Source organism: Triticum aestivum, chromosome 3D (genome assembly GCF_018294505.1).
Source record: "Triticum aestivum cultivar Chinese Spring chromosome 3D, IWGSC CS RefSeq v2.1, whole genome shotgun sequence".
NCBI lineage: Eukaryota > Viridiplantae > Streptophyta > Magnoliopsida > Poales > Poaceae > Triticum > Triticum aestivum.
The window spans coordinates 33,283,323-33,302,914 of NC_057802.1; the positions used below are offsets into that span (position 1 = coordinate 33,283,323).

General features: G+C 45.3%; 1 protein-coding gene across 1 annotated transcript; it reads left to right on the top strand.

The window, feature by feature from the left end:
- The first annotated feature begins 17,777 nt into the window (after positions 1 to 17,777).
- Positions 17,778 to 19,184, top strand: LOC123073956 (WUSCHEL-related homeobox 10-like). The gene is made up of 3 exons (XM_044496938.1): positions 17,778 to 18,441; positions 18,576 to 18,763; positions 18,919 to 19,184. Exons 1-3 carry the CDS (start codon positions 17,862 to 17,864, stop codon positions 18,934 to 18,936), a joined length of 786 nt encoding a protein of 261 aa, XP_044352873.1. The 5' UTR covers positions 17,778 to 17,861; the 3' UTR covers positions 18,937 to 19,184.
- Positions 19,185 to 19,592: the final 408 nt, after the last annotated feature.

Sequence of the window (19,592 nt, forward strand, 5' to 3'; positions counted from 1 at the left end):
CGGCATATGCTGAGTCGGTTTGTGCAGCAGAGGAGTTGAAGTTCTACAAGGACAATGTTGATCCGGCGGATATGACTTCTTTGAAAAAGCCCACTACAGAGCATGATCCGGCCTTAAAGTTTAAATCGGCTGATGAGACTAAGCTGGTTGATTTTGTTCCTGGCGATTCATCCAAGCAGTTTAGCATCAGCGCTAACCTGGATCCAAAATAGGAAAGCACGCTCATCGAGTTCATCCGTGAGAACCGAGAGATCTTTGCGTGGAAGCCTTCTGACATGCCAGGTGTACCGAGGGAACTCGCTGAGCACACATTTAATGTTGATCCGAAGTTTAAACCGGTTAAGCAGTTTCTTCGCCGGTTCAATGAAGAAAGACGCAAGGCCATTGCTGAGGAGGTAGCCAGGCTCTTGGCAGCTGGGTTTATCATTGAAGTGTTTCATCCTGAGTGGTTGGCTAATCCGGTGCTGGTACTCAAGAAGAAGGGCACTTGGCGTATGTGTGTGGACTACACAGATTTAAACAAGGCTTGTCCAACGGATCCTTTTGCCCTCCCTTGTATTGATCAAATCATTGATGCTACGGCGGGTTGCGAGCGTTTGAGTTTTCTGGATGCTTATTGTGGCTACCATCAGATCAAAATGGCAGTTAAGGACCAGGAGAAGACAGATTTCATACCTCCCTTTGGAGCCTTCTATTATGTGTCTATGCCTTTTGGGCTCAAGAGTGCCCAGGCGACTTATCAACGCTGTGTGCAGAATTGTCTTCATGATCAGACTGGTCGTAATGTTCATGCTTATGTGGATGATATTGTGGTGAAATCTAGAAAGGAGGAGACATTGATAGATGACTTGAAGGAGACCTTTGATAACCTCCGGGTTTATAAAATGATGCTTAATCCGGCCAAATGTGTCTTTGCTGTACTGGCAGGCAAGCTCTTGGGCTTTCTGGTGTCTAACAGAGGCATTGAAGCTAACCCGGAGAAAATCAAGGCTATAACTTCTTTGGCTAAACCGAATGTATCAATGATGTGCAATGCCTGGCAGGCCGGATTGCCGCCTTGAGCCGGTTTACCAGTCGCCTTGGTGAGAAGGCTATCCCTTTATATCAGATGCTAAAGAAGACGGATGACTTTGTCTGGAGTGATGCCACCAATGAAGCATTTGAGGACTTAAAGCGGTAGCTGGCTAATGCGCTGGTCCTTGCTGCTCCTGTTGATAAAGAGCCCCTGTTGTTATATGTGGCCGCTAATGCCCGAGCTGTTAGCGTGGCTATTGTGGTGGAGCGCAAGGAGGCTGGAAAAGAGTATCCGGTTCAACGGCCGGTTTATTATATCAGTGAGGTACTTATTGAGTCCAAGCAAAGGTACCCGCATTGGCAGAAGCTGGTGTATGGAGTTTTTATGGCGAGCCGGAAGCTTAAGTAATATTTCCAGGGTCATCCAATCACTGTGGTCAGCTCTGCTCCTTTGGGGGATATAATCCAGAACAGGGAAGCGACTGGCCGGATTGCCAAGTGGGCTATTGAGCTTGGGCCTCACGGATTAAAGTATATGCCTCGGACGGCGATCAAGTCCCAAGCGTTCGTGGATTTCATCAATGACTGGACAGAGTTACAGGCGCCAGAAGAGAAGCCGGATCATACTTATTGGACTATTCACTTTGATGGGTCCAGGCAATTAGAGGGCTCGGGGGCTGGAGTCGTATTAACTTCCCCACGAGGTGATAAGTTTTGTTATGTTCTCCGTTTAATGTTCCCTTGCACTAACAATGCAGCTGAGTATGAGCTTTACTCCATGGTCTTCGATGGCTAAGGAGATGAATCTAAGCCGAGTTAAGTGCTTCGGTGACTCGGACCTGGTGGCTCAACAAGTGTCTGGTACTTGGGATTCCAAGGACCCACTCATGGCAGCATATCGTCGAGAGGTGGATATTGTTGCAGGTCACTTCAAAGGTTATCAGGTCGATCATGTGGACCGGCGGAAGAACGAAGCGGCGGACACTTTAAGTCGCTTGGGTTCCCAACGTAAACCGGTTCCACCCAACGTCTTTTTGGATGTGCTACATAATCCGTCGGTCAAGCTCCCAACAGAGGAAGATTTGGCTGTTCCTGATCCGGACGCTCAGTTGGTGGCGGCTATTCATGGCATCCCAGACTGGACGGTCCCATATTTGGCGTATATGAACTGGGGCGAGTTACCGGAGGATGAAACTTTGGCCCGGCAGATAATCCGGCGGTCCAAGTCCATGACTATTATCAATGGAGAGTTGCATCATTGCAGTGTGACAGGGGCATTTTAGCGTTGCGTATCTCCTGAAGAAGGATGTGAGATTCTGCGTGAGATTCACGAAGGGGATTGTGGTCATCACGCCGGTTCAAAATCCCTGGTGGCTAAAGCTTTTCGTCATGGCTTCTATTGGCTGACGGCTCATGGTGATGCAGAAGACTTGGTGAAAAAGTGCGACAGTTGTCAGAAGTTTTCACGCCAAGCTCATGTTCCGGCCCAGGAATTGAGGATGATTCCAATCACTTGGCCGTTTGCAACTTGGGGGCTGGATATGGTTGGGCCCTTTAAGCGATCCAAGGACAAGAAGACCCACCTTTTGGTAGCGGTTGATAAGTTCACTAAGTGGGTGGAGGCAGAGCCAGTCAGTAAGTGTGATGCAGCTACGACGGTTCAATTCATCAAAAAGGTGATTTTCCGGTTTGGCTTTCCACACAGCATTATAACTGATAATGGTACCAATCTGTCCAAAGGTGCTATGAAGGAGTTCTGTCAACGTGAGCACATCTGGCTTGACGTATCATCAGTGGCTCACCCCCAGTCTAATGGTCAAGCGGAGATAGCCAATCAAGAGATCTTGAGAGGCATCAAGCCCCGGCTTATGGTTCCTTTGCAATGGACGCTGGGTTGTTGGGTGGAGGAGTTGCCTTCTGTGTTATGGAGCATCAATACCATGCCCAACAGATCCACGGGTTACACGCCTTTTTTCATGGTTTATGGAGCGGAGGCGGTTCTCCCTAGTGACATTCGTCATGACTCGCCTCGTGTGGCGGCGTATGTTGAAGCTGACAATGAGAAGGCGCGACAGGAAGCACTTGACTTGTTAGATGAGGAGCGTGACATTGCAGCAGCTCGTTCGGCGATTTACCAGCAAGATCTGCGTCGTTATCACAGCCGCCGGGTTAGAACCAGAACTTTTCAAGAAGGCGATCTGGTGCTCCGACTCATCCAGGATCAGACTGATATGCATAAGTTATCCCCGCCTTGGGAAGGACCCTTTGTGGTCAGCAAGAATCTGCATAACGGGTCATACTACCTTATAGATGTTCGAGAGCACAAAGACTCACGTAAATCGGAGGAGGAGACCCGCCGGCCGTGGAATATCGCTCATCTTCGGCCTTACTATACTTGAGCCACAGGCTCTGCTCATGTACAAAGTTATGACAATGTATATATTATGATCAATATAATAAACCGGAGCCTCAGCTAAAGCGGGGTATCTGTTGTTTTTCTTACATCATGTGTGGTTACATGGGGGCTTCTGTTTATAAAGCGGCGTCCGGTTTACCCCTTGATTCAGCTTATAAAGCCTTATATAAAAATCACTTGGGGGCTTGATCGTACCCGAACCATAGCTACACCTCTTGATCGGCGCAAGGCCACCAGAAAAATCACTTGGGGGCTTGGTCGTGTCCGAACCATAGCTACACCAGAAAACTGCTTAGGGGCCAAAGAGAGTGTTGCAAAAGAACAACTCAAACATAGGCACCCACTGAGCACAGCTCAAAATATTGCTTGGGGATTCTTTGCTATCGCAATGAACAAAGAATCTACACTTGTAATAGGCTATCAAGCCACGGCTTGGAAGCCTGGTGTATACACCTAAAACCCCAGGTTAGCCTGCCTTTTTTAAGTAAGTCACTCCGTCCAGGTAAACCTGGTATGACCCACCGAACTTTGACAAGTCAATCTCATAAGACCCTGAACTTGTCAAGGTTAAAACGATGATTGGTTAAAGATTGAGGTCCATCTTAAAAGGCTTTGTGAAATGGTTTAACTCAGTGGCCTGGCAGCCCATGAAAAGCCTCGAATTTGGGGCCTGGCAGCCCGTGAAAAGCCTTGACTACAAGTTTTCATATGCTTTTATTTGCCAAGTTTTTTCTCTTTTGATGTCATTTATAATGTTTTTTGATAAACCGGCGTTCATTAACCCGGCCTGGCTTTCAACTACAAGTTTTCAGTTCATGATCAGTTATAATCCGGCGCTTATTAACCTAGTGTGGTTTTGACTATAAGTCACCAGTGTAATATATGAACAATCCGGTGTTTATCACAACTCGGTACGGTTTTATCATAAACCGGCACAATATGGAAGGAGTTATCAGTACTCATGATTCCGGGTATCGCCCTTACTACAAAAGTTGGTCAACCAACGATGTGATTCAATGTCACAGGTATCATTTATTTTCATATTTGATTATCTTTTTACAGCCTGGGTTATAAACCATGGCTATATATTTGGGCATCATGACCCTTCCGGCGGTAAACCGCCAGGATACTTACAACTTCTTGTATGCAGGAGCAGCTACGGATTATGAATATCATATATCTTAAGCATAGCGGATTAACAAGTGTCAGGCAAAATAAATATGCACGATGGCATAGCAGACCAAGTGTTTTAACTAGCCTATTACAAGGCGTTTCAGTGCCCAAAAGAATAAAAAAAATTCGGCGAGCATTGCAATACGCGGAAGGCTAAACCGGCCTCCGGATCATGATTCGTCACCAGGTTGACTTGACGGATGCGGATCATCTTGCACCGGTTCATCATCCTCCTCTCTACCCAGTGGTTGGAAGTGAATGGTTGCCCAGTCGATCCCAGTTAAGGCTTGGAATACAGCTTCATCGCTTATAAGGGTGGACGGTTCAATGTCAGGGGCATAGGTGTGCTTACAGATTGGCGGGATAAGATTTTGAGCTTCAGGAGTTGGTGCAGCGACCCGTTTGTTGTTGACGTCATAACTCGCCTGGTAATATGTAAAATCAGCTTCTTCAGCCAATTGGCAAGCCAGTGGACGTACTTCCCGATTTATGGCTTGGAGGTCATCATTGCCAAATTCTGATCCGTCTTCTTTTAAGCTTGGATAGCCTTTACCCACATCCACCGGATCAAGATCAGGCACCCATGCTTTTGCCCGGGTTAGTGCGGTCAGAGCACCAGCCCTTGCAGCAGATCTCTTTAGCTCTTCTACCCGGGCAGGCAGCATCAACAACCTTTCTAAGGTATCTTTGATTAAAGTTGGGGGCGGCTTGTTGTGAGAAGCGGTGCAGATGATCCGTTGTGCGCCGGTATATAACTGCTCTATAAGAGTATAGGCAGCCTTCAGCTTCTTCTGCACGTCAGAGCCCAGATGACTAATGCGAGTTCCTTCATCATTACAAACATCAATAAACCGGCAATGTATGGGATGATATGTTGACAATTTAAAGCCAGGATATTTACCAAACACAGCAGCAGTCATGGCATGTATTTGCCGCTTTACACCAGTTAGCTCGTCTACCACCGGTTTAAGAGCTGCTTCTGCGTCCTCGGCTCTTTTTTGCAATGCGGATTTTTCTGTGGCCCAATCCGCCCGCTCCTTGTTGAAACTCTCCTTCAGCTTTTCCATAGCGGCTAAGGCACTGGTCAGCTCATCTTTGGCTTTGGAGGTTTCTACTTGCTGGGACTTGATGTTTTCTTGCAGATCAGCATTTTGAGATTCCTTTTTGCTCAGCTCGGCCTATAAGAGACAGCCATATATTGAGTTGGCAGTACATATTTGAAGTACCAAGCACATAACAAGTTATGCACCTGATACTTGGGGGCTAATGCATATTTGCTCGTTACCAGAAATTTCTACAAGTCCCAAGCGCAATACAAGTATTACTCTTGGCACTTGGGGGCTAATGTATGTTGGCTCCAAGTAAGGTTATGGGTATTCTTCCAAAAAGTCCCGGTTCATCTTCATAAGTTAAACCGGCCCTTGGAGGATAAGCATGCAAAGTTGAGATATTACAAAGTCCCACTTTAGATGAGTATCATAAACCGGCACTTGGGGGCTACTGGAGATGATATTTGAATTGGACACAAGAGAGAAGCAGTTATGCAGTTACCTCATATCGCTCCTTCATCAGATTCACTAAACCGGCTTCAAAGTCGCGGCTGGTATACAAATGGTTTAGGAAACCAGAATGGATGTCTTGGGCGTTGAGGTGGGCATAGGTTGACAAATTTGTGCTCCATTTTCCTTTGCTCATAGCAGAAAGCTCGTCTTTGGCACTATGCTTCGATAAAGCAACAGGGTTGCCAGGAGTGGTGTGGCCGACGCCAGTAATCATAATTTCATCCTCTTTATCATCCGTAACCTTGACTAGGCTTGACGGTTATCAGCGGTGCGGACCGGGCTTGACGGTTTGTCGGTAGCTTGAACCGGGCTTGACGGTTTATCAGCATGGCCTGTTGGTCAACCTCCACTTGTTCAACAACAAGTCATAATCTTGTGTGGCGGATCATCAAGCATGATGTTCAGCATTGGTTTCTTCCGGCTCTGGATTTTTTCCGGTTCAACAACTACATTTTTGTCAGACGGTTTATTTAACTGGGCCTTCTTGCTGGGTCTGGGCTTAGCACTGATTAGATCAAACATGGAGGTTTACATCAGATGAATATAAGTATTAAGAGTAAATTTCAAGTATAAGCTCACCCAGGAACTGTCTGAGAGTTGGAAGTTGTGTGGCCGTTGACTCGCCAGAGGATGAGTGAGGTGTTCCCTGATAATTCGAATCAACGGATTAAGAGGCTGTCGGAAACAACCCGCCTTGGGCAAGAAGGGTCAAGAGTATAAGAAACCTCTGATCGACATTTCCGGACCTAGAGTGTTCGGTAAACCGGCGGAGGTAACTACCTGGCCGCTGTGCCGGGTTGTGCGGCGGGCTTCGTGTTGCTGCTTCTTCAAAAGAAAGTTTGGGTCCAAGTGAGCTAGGGGGTGAGAAAATTTTACTTTCCGGTTTGCTTGACGGATTTTCTGGGTTGGCAGAGGATCTGAACCGGAGGAAAGGATAATTACCTCTACGTCATTAGCTTGGCTGCCTTCAGCATCGTCCTGATAATAGTCATTGTCAATGAGGTGTATGAAAAATGAACCAAGAGAGTCAAGTTCTACCTCTGAATCCGGATTAGCCAAGTCAGCATCCGCATTTGGTTCGGAAGACTCAGTGGTCCTCTTCTTGGCAATTTTTTGATAACCTTGGTCTTGGGGCGAGGTGTCTTGGCCGGTTTATTCTATGGTTTCTTCTTCCAGAACGGGTCATCGCCCTGTCAAAGATGGTCAAAGTTTTGAGAGAATATCTAAAAAAGGAGCAAGTTAAAACAAAAAGAGTTGTGATTCTTACAGTTGGCGGTTTATTGAAGACACAGAAAGGACTTAAACCGGTCTGGCTGCAGACAGCTTCCGATTCATTTAGTATTTTCTTGACAGACTCGGTAACTTCATCCTCTGTTAGTTGAATATCAACATGTCGCTGAGGATCTTTCAAGCTCCCCGTGTACTCACACATTAAACCGGGGCGCTGGCTTAAGGGCAAAATGCTCCAGGTTATCCAGCAGCGAGCAAAATCAACACCTGTCAAACCGTTCGCCACAAAGGCTCTGAGCTTTGACAGTTGTGGTGCGTAGTTGGATATTTCCTTCGCAGTTAATCTCTGAGGAAAGGGATGTGTATTGCTAAGACAATGAGGACGGTAACCCGGCAAAGGATTTTCATCAGTTGGAGATGTATCTTTGCAATAAAACCAAGTCTGATTCCGGTCCTTGGGGTGACTGTGAAGCTTGGCGTGAGGGAAGCTGACATCTTTCCTCTTTTGAATCGCCATGCCGCCAAGTTCAGTGTTGGGTCCGTCTGTAAACTCTGTACGACGGTTTAAGTAGAAGAAATCCCTAAACAGTTCAACTGTGGGCTCCTCTTGAAGATAAGCTTCGCAAAATACCTGGAAATGACAAACATTGGACACAGAGTTTGGCCCAATGTCCCGTGGGTGGAGTTGGAAGCTAGCAAGTACATCTTGGAAGAATTTTGATCCAGGAGGGCTAAACCCTCGGCTCAGGTGATCAACAAATACAACTACTTCTCCATCCTTGGGCTCAGGAGGATTTTCTGGACCGGGGACTCTCCACTGAATAACTTCTTTCTTCGCTAAAGCGCTAGTCGCAACACATCCTTCTAGTTGCACTTCCATAACCCGGGAAGGAACCCAGTTACAAACATAAAATTGCTTGGCCATTTTCAAGGAAAAGCTGGAAAAAGATCAATGCCGGTTTAAGATTTCTGACGGACAAATATAAGGCGATGCAAGGTCAGAAACAGAAACAGAGGCATATACACATTGTTAAACCGGAGTCTGACATTTGTTAAACCGGAGTCTGATATTGGAGGAGTTACAAAGAAAAATGCATTGGCGGTTTAAGAGGGGACTAATGGTACCCACCGGATTATCACTTTTTACAAAGATAAACCGTCTGTATTTGTATGAAAGGTACAGATCTAAAGTAACTAAGTAAAGGGACAAACAGTTTTCACAGACTGGTATGGTAAATTCAGATCTGCGGCATGTCAGAAAATCAAAATATACTTAGACCTAAAATACAGGTGTTTCAACAGTTCATCAGATTCAGATGGTATTCTTTCTATACAAAGGGGATGCTATAATGAGGAAAAAGGGGATTATGGTTACGGCCGCACAAGAAATATCAGATCTAAACAAGCCATTTATGATACTAAGAAGAATAGGGAAGAACGGCGCCGAAGCTTCAATGAACTCCGATGAACACCGAAACCCTAATGTTGGATCTAGAGTAAAGAAAGGAGAAACTTACCGATGCTGATGGAGCAGCGGAGGAGCGCCGCGTTTCTCTGGTACGATCAGGTTGATGCAGCGGCCGGAGTTGAAGACTAGGCGGAAGCTTGACGACGGCGGCTGCGTGTGAGGTCAGGTCGGCGCAAGGAAGAAGAAAGCGAAGAGGCAAGGGGGGAATGGAAAGGACCCCCGGTCTTATTTATAAAGGCGAAGGGATAAGTGCAGGCACGAGAATCGAGGAGCCCAAAGTTGGATATGTGACAGAGCTGTCGCCTCGATTGTCGGAGGCTCATTAATGAAGGTGAGTATATACCATTTTTAATAACAGGTGACGTCATGGCGGTTTATCATGATACTGGAAGATGACATCATGGCGGTTTACAAGATTATGCGAAGGTGCTGAAGGAAGAATTTTTCTCAAGTGTTGAAGATTGACATGAACCAGTTCAAATCAATCTGGGGCCTAATGTTGGGGATATTACTACTGGGTATAAACCGGCCAGGAGAGGCCGGGTTATCCCCATGATGAGTTATTCATATGTGAATCCCATGAAGACAAGGAGTGTGGAGCTTTATGAAGGCCCAAGGCCTAGAGGCGGGTTATGGCCTGTAGACATAAACCGCCATATCATATGTAACTTGTGTTGTAAGATAAGCAAGGTAGAAACCGAGCCGGACACGTTTATGAGCCGGCCTCGGGATTCTGTAAACCGCCGGGCGCCAACCTGTGTATATAAAGGGACGACCCGACGGCGGTTTAGGGACAAAAAAAAACTCGAGAGCCAGGCATAGCGAATTCGCTCCCTGGTCATCGAAACCCTAGCAATTCCACAACAACTGGATTAGGCCTTTACCTTCACCGCAAGGGGCCGAACCAGTATAAACTCTCTGCATCCTTTGTCCGCTTTAACCCCTTTAAGCTAACCCATCGTGATGGCTCCACGACTAAGTCCTTTCACTAGGACATCTGCCGTGACAAAACCACGCCAATGTCTGTACATGCTAGGTCGTCAAGTTTAACCCAAGTATTCTGCATGTGTAAAACTGTCTTACACCCGTTGTATGTGAACCTAGAGTCTATCACACCCGATCATCACATGGTGTCTCAAAACAATGAACTGTAGCAACGGTGCATACTCTGGGAGAATACTTTTATCTTGAAATTAAGTGAAGGGATCATCTTATAATGCTACCACCATTCTAAGCAAAATAAGATGCATAAAGGATAAACATCACATGCAATCAAAATATGTGACATGATATGGCCATCATCATCTTGTGCTTTTGATCTCCATCTCCAAAGCATCATCATGATCTCCATTGTCACCGGCTCGACACCTTGATCTCCATCGTAGCGTCGTTGTGTCGAGGTTGTCACGCCAACTATTGCTTCTACAACTATCGCTAACGCATAGTGATAAAGTAAAGCAATTACATGGTGCTTGCACTTCATACAATAAAGAGAAAACCCTAAGGCTCCTTCCGGTTGTCGATATTACAAAACATGATCATCTCATACATCAACATATATGAGATCATATCTTGACCATATCACATCACAACATGCCCTGCAAAAACAAGTTAGACGTCCTCTATTTTGTTGTTGCAAGTTTTACGTGGCTGCTATGGGCTTCTAGCAAGAACCGTTCTTACCTACGCATAAAACCACAACGGTGATTCATCAAGTTTGTTGTTTTAACCTTCTTCAAGGACCGGCCACAGTCAAATTCGACTCAACTAAAGTAGGAGAAACAGACACCCGCCAGCCACGTTTATGCAAAACTAATTGCATCTCAGTCGGTGGAACCGATCTCATGTGCGTGGACATGTAAGGTTGGTCCGGGCCGCTTCATCCCACAATACCGCCAAATCAAAATAAGACGTTGGTGGTTAGCAGTATGACTATCACCGCCCACAACTCTTTGTGTTCTACTCGTGCATATCATCTACGCATAGACCTTGCTCGGATGCCACTTTTGGGAATCGTTGCATGGAAAACAAAAAATATTTCTACGCACACGTAATGATCTATCCTTGGAGATGCATAGCAACGAGGGGGAGAGTGTGTCTACGTATCCTCGTAGACCGTAAGCGGAAGCGTTTCACAACGCGGTTGATGTAGTCGAACTTTCTTCGCGATCCAACCGATCAAGCACCGAACGTACGGCACCTCCACGTGATGTTCGCGTCTTCCAGATACAACAAGATGGTGAGGTAGTTGATGAGTTCCGACAGCACGATGGCGTGGTGACGGTGATGGTGAAGCTATCTCCGTAGGGCTTCGCCTAAGCACTACGAAAATATGACCAGGGGTGTAAATGGTGGAGGGGGGCACTGCACACGGCTAGGCATTTGTCTGTTGTGTGCTAGGCGCCCCCTCCCACATATATATAGGTGGGAGGGAGGGAGGAGCAGCCATTGGAGGCGCCCAAGTAGGAGGAATCCTACTTGGAGTCCCTCCCAAGCCGCGCCCCCCTGCCATATATAACCGAGGGGGAAGGAAAGAGGGAGGGAGAGGGAAGGAAGTGGGAATCCTAATCCACACTTTCCTTTCCCTTCTACCCTTTCCTTCTCCTCCTTACGCCGGCCCATACGGGGGGCGCACCAGCCCCTTATGGCTGGTGCGTTTCCCCTCTTGGCCCATAAGGCCCATATCTTTTGCCGGGGGTGCCCGGAATCCCTTCTGGTGACCCGATAAGTACCCGGTACTCCCCGAAACACTTCCGGTGTCCGACTACCATTGTCCTATACATCAATCTTTACCTCTCGACCATTTCAAGACTCCTCGTCACGTCCGTGATCTCATCCGGGACTCCGAACAACATTCCGTCACCAAATCATATAACTCATATAACACTATATCGTCAATGAGCGTTAAGCGTGTGGACCCTACGGGTTCGAGAACTATGTAGACATGACCGAGACACCTCGCCGGTCAATAACCAATAGTGGAACCTGGATGCCCATATTGGCTCCTACATATGTTGGGGAACGTAGTAATTTCAAAAAAAAATTCCTACGCACACGCAAGATCATGGTGATGCATAGCAACGAGAGGGGAGAGTGTTGTCCACGTACCCTTGTAGACCGACAGCGGAAGCGTTATCACAACGCGGTTGATGTAGTCGTACGTCTTCACGATCCGACCGATCAAGTACCGAACTCTCCGGTACTCCGAAAAATACCCGAATCACTCGGAACCTTTCCGAAGTCCGAATATAGTCGTCCAATATATCGATCTTTACGTCTCGCCCATTTCGAGACTCCTCGTCATGTCCCCGATCTCATCCGGGACTCCGAACTCCTTCGGTACATCAAAACTCAATAAAACTGTCATCGTAACATTAAGCGTGCGGACCCTACGGGTTCGAGAACTATGTAGACATGACCGAGACACGTCTCCCGTCAATAACCAATAGCGGGACCTGGATGCCCATATTGGCTCCCACATATTCTACGAAGATCTTTATCGGTCAGACCGCATAACAACATACGTTGTTCCCTTTGTCACCGGTATGTTACTTGCCCGAGATTTGATCGTCGGTATCTCGATACCTAGTTCAATCTCGTTACCGGCAAGTCTCTTTACTCGTTCCGTAACACATCATCCCGCAACTAACTCATTAGTCACAATGCTTGCAAGGCTTATAGTGATGTGCATTACCGAGTGGGCCCAGAGATACCTCTCCGACAATTGGAGTGACAAATCCTAATCTCGAAATACGCCAACCCAACAAGTACCTTTGGAGACACCTGTAGAGCACCTTTATAATCACCCATTTACGTTGTGACGTTTGGTAGCACACAAAGTGTTCCTCCGGTAAACGGGAGTTGCATAATCTCATAGTCATAGGAACATGTATAAGTCATGAAGAAAGCAATAGCAACATACTAAACGATCGAGTGCTAAGCTAACGGAATGGGTCAAGTCAATCACGTCATTCTCCTAATGAGGTGATCTCGTTAATCAAATGACAACTTATGTCTATGGCTAGGAAACATAACCATCTTTGATTAACGAGCTAGTCAAGTAGAGGCATACTAGTGACACTCTGTTTGTCTATGTATTCACACATGTATTATGTTTCCGGTTAATACAATTCTAGCATGAATAATAAACATTTATCATGATATAAGGAAATAAATAATAACTTTATTATTGCCTCTAGGGCATATTTCCTTCAACATATTCTACGAAGATTTTTATCGGTCGAACCGTTATGACAACATACGCAATTCCCTTTGTCCATCGGTATGTTACTTGCCCGAGATTCGATCGTCAGTATCTTTATACCTATTTCAATCTCGTTACCGACAAGTCTCTTTACTCGTTCCGTAATACATCATCTCGTAACTAACTCCTTAGTCACTTTGCTTGCAACGCTTCTTATGATGTGTATTACCGAGAGGGCCCAGAGATACCTCTCCGATACTCGGAGTGACAAATCCTAATCTCGATCTACGCCAACTCAACAAACACCTTCGGAGATACCTGTAGAGCATCTTTATGATCACCTAGCTACGTTGTGACGTTTGATAGCACATAAGATATTCCTCCGGTATTCGGGAGTTGCGTAATCTCATAGTCGAAAGAATATGTATTTGACATGAAGAAAGCAATAGCAATAAACTGAACGATCATTACGCTAAGCTAATGGGTGGGTCTTGTCCATCACATCATTCTCCTAATGATGTGATCCCGTTATCAAATGACAACACATGTCTATGGTTAGGAAACGTTAACCATCTTTGATCAACGAGCTAGTCTAGTAGAGGCTTACTAGGGACACGGTATTTGTTTATGTATTCACACATGTAATTAGGTTTCCGATCAATACAATTCTAGCATGAATAATAAACCTTTATCATGAATAAGGAAATATAAAATAACAACTTTATTATTGTCTCTAGGGCATATTTCCTTCAGGAGGACATGATCCGTTCCTGAAAAATTTGTTGGACATTCGAGATCTAGTCGAATTTGAGACCTTGTTGTACTAGACTTAATTTGCATGTTATGTGTGGATGATTTGTGCTATTTTCTATCCGAACTTTAATGAACATCAGCCGGTTTGCATGAATTTCATCTGGTTAGTTAAAATGCGGTTTGAAATATATACGGCTAGCGTTGAATGTCTGCCTCTGCATCCATATCCGTGGACTGGTCCATCAGTCTGCGGATACGGATGCGGAAGGTTTTTTGCGGGTTACCATTAGAGATGCCCTGAACGATCTTACGGGAGTAGGTTGTTTTGAAAGTTGAAACATACTACATGCTTCGGCACGAGACTCGACTTCTGAACACGATTCGTGATCTTGTTGGACCGAGGTGTGCACTGCATGATTAGGAGGGAATCTATCAGCACATACGCATGCAGGCAAAAGCAAGCAGCAAGAGGTGGGCAGAGAGCAAACACGTATATGACCTGCAACATACTATATACCATTGTCCCTTTGTGCCTGTAGCTAGCATCCCTGCATCTGCATGATCATCATCGATCCATATGTCACGTCGTTTGGCAGGACAGACCCACCCGTCGATAGGTTAGCGTTCGCGCCGTGCGGACCATGCAATGATCATATGGCACACACATGTGCCAGAAAGAGAACATTTGCAACAACGTTTATGCATAGGAGGAAAGGCACAAATCCGACCGATCTTCGGACCAACCAGTACCTTGCTTGGTGAGAACTTTTCAGCAGCAGGTTGCATATGTGGGCAGGCTGCCATGCCATGCATGATAAAAGCATCTTACAATCCTGTACATGCATGCATGCCTTTGCTGGGCTTGCCAGCACAATGCCCTAATTTGTTTGCATGTGCAGCTAGAACCCTAGCAGCACTGTGTACATGTCATGCATGGAAAAACCTACTGTCCGCGAGGCTCTGGTATATAGTGCGTGCGTGCAAACAGTAGTACATACAAGGTGACAATGGAATGTCCAAGAAACAGAATGCTTCCAAGCATGCATCATGTGGACGTGGTAAGAGTAATACTACTCTATACATATACTGCTACAGGTTGGCATGCATATGGTTTTCATATATTTGCAAAGCTTGATTGACATCTAACAGATCCATATGCATAATATACTATAGCATATAAAGTTATAAACACACGAGCGGCGATCCCATGTTCCTCACCTCTGCGGTTCATCTCCCCTCGCCGCCGCCGTCGAGAAAATATGTTGTACATATAATTACACACACCGATCAACATAAATTTCTTCCTCAATCATTGCCCTTGTACACTCCTAAATTACGGGTGATTTGTTTGTATGGCATGTATGACTACGACTCTACGAGCGACTTAGGCAGGTTCATGCATATCAGGGAGCATAATTGCTACAGAGAGTATGGATACAAAACGACACACCGACTTGTGGATTAAACTGTGCTCTCATGAGTCACATATCCTGTGACTCATCACAAATTAATTAGTATATAATCCACCATTGGTTGTGTTGTGTGGAACCTATAGCTAGCTGACGCATGTACAAATTAAGGTTTATTGAAAAGTATATGTAGGAACTAGGAAGCATCCTCTGTACATAAATGTATATGTCGCTCCAGATCTGCACGTCACATGCAATCGTATTTTACTCGGAAATATTGAAGGAGAATACACCTTGTCCTTTATGGTCACATGAATAGCCCACCTACCTGCCCAACAAAACAGAAAACCTAAGGGCAACCACCACCTTTAAAAAAAACTAAGGGCACCCACCAGCTCCCCAAAGATTGATCACGCCAAATTTCATGGTCCCACCTGTTCCTCTCTCTCCACCCCCTGTTCTACACACACTGAAAAGTTAGGCATGCATATATGGATCTCATAAATTCTAAAAAATGTAGGAACGTTATGTTTTTCTGTAATTCCCCTAAGATAACTACGATAATTTGTACGAGAAACTAAGAGCGTCCTAATAAACCTAGTAATCACTAAAGATTCGAGTTATGGCGAGAATTTTCCCATCTAGTGTAGAGCACGTAAAGAATAGAAGCATAGCGTTACAAAAATAAGCAAAGAACAAAGACATTGAAAAATTCTTATGATTATAACCCATGTTGAAAATATTTCCAAAATTTACCACTCTCCCGAAATCCTTTGAAGAAATTTTATATCAAAGAGTATAATAATACAAACACAAATGATATGTTGTTCTTGAGTAAATAGGGAACAAATCAATATAATGACATAGGGAGACTAAGGACAATTATGGACCGATAACTTTCTTCAGGAAGTTTATAGCAAGAACGATGTATAGATACAACGAGAAATGAAGATTCAGTTAATAATAAGAAATAGAGCGCATCTTTTATGAAATCAATTGAAAAAGATAATACATTAATTTCTCTGTTTTACCATGTCTTAAGATCACCACTTGCATAGACAAAGGAAGCACTAAATATAAGAAAAATGAATATGGACCAAACATGCGCGACCCTATCACATGTGTTAACCATTCACAAAGCATTATTGTAGAGTTGGAGCAATCCAATTGTTACATTCTTGGTTTTTCGGTAGACAGTGAGTGTATCCAGTAGAGCAGTAGCAAACTAACAATACATTCCATCACGTAGAGCAAAATATGTTTAAGATTATTAGGAAACTACGCTTATCTTTATCTAGTCACTTTTTTTCCACTGGTTGCTTGGTGACCTAATGATAACATTAGCAAATAAGGCTGATCATAATGGGAGTATCATAGGTAGTATTCTGTATGCCAATTAGAAAAATTTGATGAGGTGACATAGGATTAAATGAAGAAAGAGAGGGTTGAGTATCATATGATGATACCGTATTATATTAAATGTTGTGCTACTATGTGTCATGCATGCTAATAAATGAAGTCATCTATGATACGAACATATGATACTATGCACTACGGATGTAGTATCATAAACTAGTATCATATGCATGATACTAGTATATGATACGTGCCATTACGACCAGCCTAAAGGCGTGAATCAATGAAAGAGAGTGTCCTCTAGCGAAGTGTAGCTCAATTGGTCAAGTTGCTTGTGGTGGATTTATTTCAGTATTTAATGCCTTTATTCTTTTAATTGTAAGCGAGGTGCCTGTAATAAATTTGTCAATCTCCAAACTTACCGTTTAGACTAGCCACAATGGGTAGTAACATAGACTAGTAACATGCACCTCTATAGTGGGGAGTAACATATGTGTGTTAACATGCAACACTTCATTAGGCTATAGACTCATTTTACCTTAATATGTGTGATGTTACTCATACTACTAGTAACTAGCTATGTTATCATTTTCCTCCATTTCTTCATTTATTGCTTGCCACATCATATATTTCATCTAGATATGTGTGATGTTACTACCTATATTAGACTACGCACAGTGGGAGTAACATAGGTAGTAACATCACACAACATAGGTAGTAACATCACACATATCTAGGTTAAATAGATGATGTGGCATGCAATAAATGAAGAAATAGATGAAAGTGGTAACATAGCTAGTTACTACTAGTATGAGTAACATCACACATATCAAGGCAAGATGTGTCTATAGCCTAATAAATAAAGTGCTCCATGTTATCACACATATGTTATTGTCCACTATAGAGGTAGTAACATAGACTATAACATGGCATGTTACTAGTCTATGTTACTACCCATTATGACTAGTCTTACTTCCACTGTGGGTAGTCTTAAGTCTCTTGATGCTGCTTACAGGAGCAGGGTGTGTGTCTGTATATACGTGTTTGTGAGCTCTGCGTCTGAACTGTATTTATTTAAAAGAAAAAAGAGTAGCCTCTCTAACTTCCAAAAAAAGTGTAGCCTCTAACTATAAGTATACAGGACGCTCCATTTATGCCCCTTCCCCCCTTAGCTTCCCTACCATCAATCCTCGTTTCTCCTTTCAAGAAAACTCTCCCTGGTCAATTATCATAGCTTTGAGAGCATCTCCCAGCTAGCCAACAAGCTAGGTTCTCCATGGACCAGCACAACCACGGCCAAGCTCCCGCACACCGCGGCGGCCGCAGCAGCGAGGGGGGCGAGCCGACCACGGCACGGTCTCGGTGGGCGCCCAAGCCGGAGCAGATCCTGATCCTGGAGTCCATCTTCAACAGCGGTATGGTGAACCCGGCCAAGGACGAGACGGCGCGCATCCGGCTCCTCCTCGAGCGCTTCGGCGCCGTCCGTGATGCCAACGTGTTCTACTGGTTCCAGAACCGCCGTTCCCGCTCCCGCCGCCGTGCACGCCAGCTCCAGCAGTCCTGCGGCGGCAGCGGGGACGCGGACCAGCTCCCCTCCAACGCAGTCGTGGCTGGCCACGGCTGCCACGGCATTGGCACCTCTCCCTACAACACCATGCAGTACGGGCAGCTGTGCGGCGGCGTGTCGGCGGCCGCGGCCGCGGTCACCGGGGCTCCCCGTTTCTCGGTAGACGACGCCGACGGCGGAGACGATCTTTTCGCCATCCCCCGGCAAATGGGCCTCATGCCACGCGGTGGCGAAAACCAGTATGGCTGCACGGCTACCGACGCATCGCAACTAAGCTACCAAGCAACTGGTTAGTAGTAGTTTTAGTTGTTGTACATTGCTACTTTGCTAGTATAGCCCGTATCCATCAAACAAATACATATAACCGATGATCATATGTGTGCTAAATTGCTTATGCAAATGATGTGTGGGCATGACTTCCAGTTCCTGGGACGACGATGCCGGTGTTCATCAATGGCACGGTGTACGAGGTGCCGAGCACCGGCGCGTTGGACGTGTCAGGCACATTCGGGAGTGATGTGATTCTGGTGCACTCCTCCGGCGAGATTCTCCCGGTGAACGAGCGCGGCGTCCTCATGAAGAGCCTGCAAATGGGGGAATGTTATTACCTGGTAATTAATCACTTCTTGTCTAACCAAGGTTAATTGGTAATCTTGTATTCGTTCTCTCCAAGTCTCTAAAACGCTTTATATTTATGTAGAGAGGCAGTATTTCATTAAGTAAATCGACATGACTATTTACTCTCGTTCCTCATGTGTGTTTGTAGGTATTCAGGTCGATCTGATTAATCAGCTCCTATCTAGCAGATTAGAAGAATCAAGGTCGCGGTATATGTATGCAAGGAAGATGCTATAATCAAGCTTCAATGAGAGCGATCTTGTTGTCAAGATCGTATCAGGGTGTTTACTAATGTTGTTCTTGCATATCAGTTTATGTTACTATCTCTGTAGAAATGGTTCCCTTGAGAGTTCATTCTTTCAGTGTTGGCGATGTTGTAGCAGCTTAAATTACTGGAAGAAATAAGTTACCAAATAGTTCTGCGAGAATCTGTTTGGTTCTATTGCATTGCATTAGAGCACCTTCAACAGCAGCTCTATAATAGGGCAGCAGCCAAAATACCAGTTTTTTGGGGCATTTTGACCCAAAAACCACATATCCAACAACAACCATATATGTAAATTTTGTCGCAAATTTTTTTGGGCAGCCCAAAAAAAAGGCAGCTGCGGCTGCAAATACATAGCACTCGCACGACTGCCGGAAAGCCAAAACTAAGCCGCCTGCAGCCGCTTCCCCTCCGGCGCTGCCCCGCCACCGGATCCGGCCACCACCTCCACCGTCACTGGATCTGCCGTCCCGTGTCTTCCAATCGACTGCAACCACCACAACGCCACCGGCCCGCCGCTGCAGCACCCCATTCGGCAACCACTGCCACCGCCGTCA

What these genes read in the sequence shown, in the direction of transcription:
- LOC123073956 (XM_044496938.1), top strand. Translation starts at nt 17,862, where the DNA reads ATGGACCAGCACAACCACGGCCAAGCTCCCGCACACCGCGGCGGCCGC. An exon ending in ACTAAGCTACCAAGCAACTG is followed by an intron (nt 18,442 to 18,575) that starts GTTAGTAGTAGT and finishes CATGACTTCCAG; the next exon opens with TTCCTGGGACGACGATGCCG.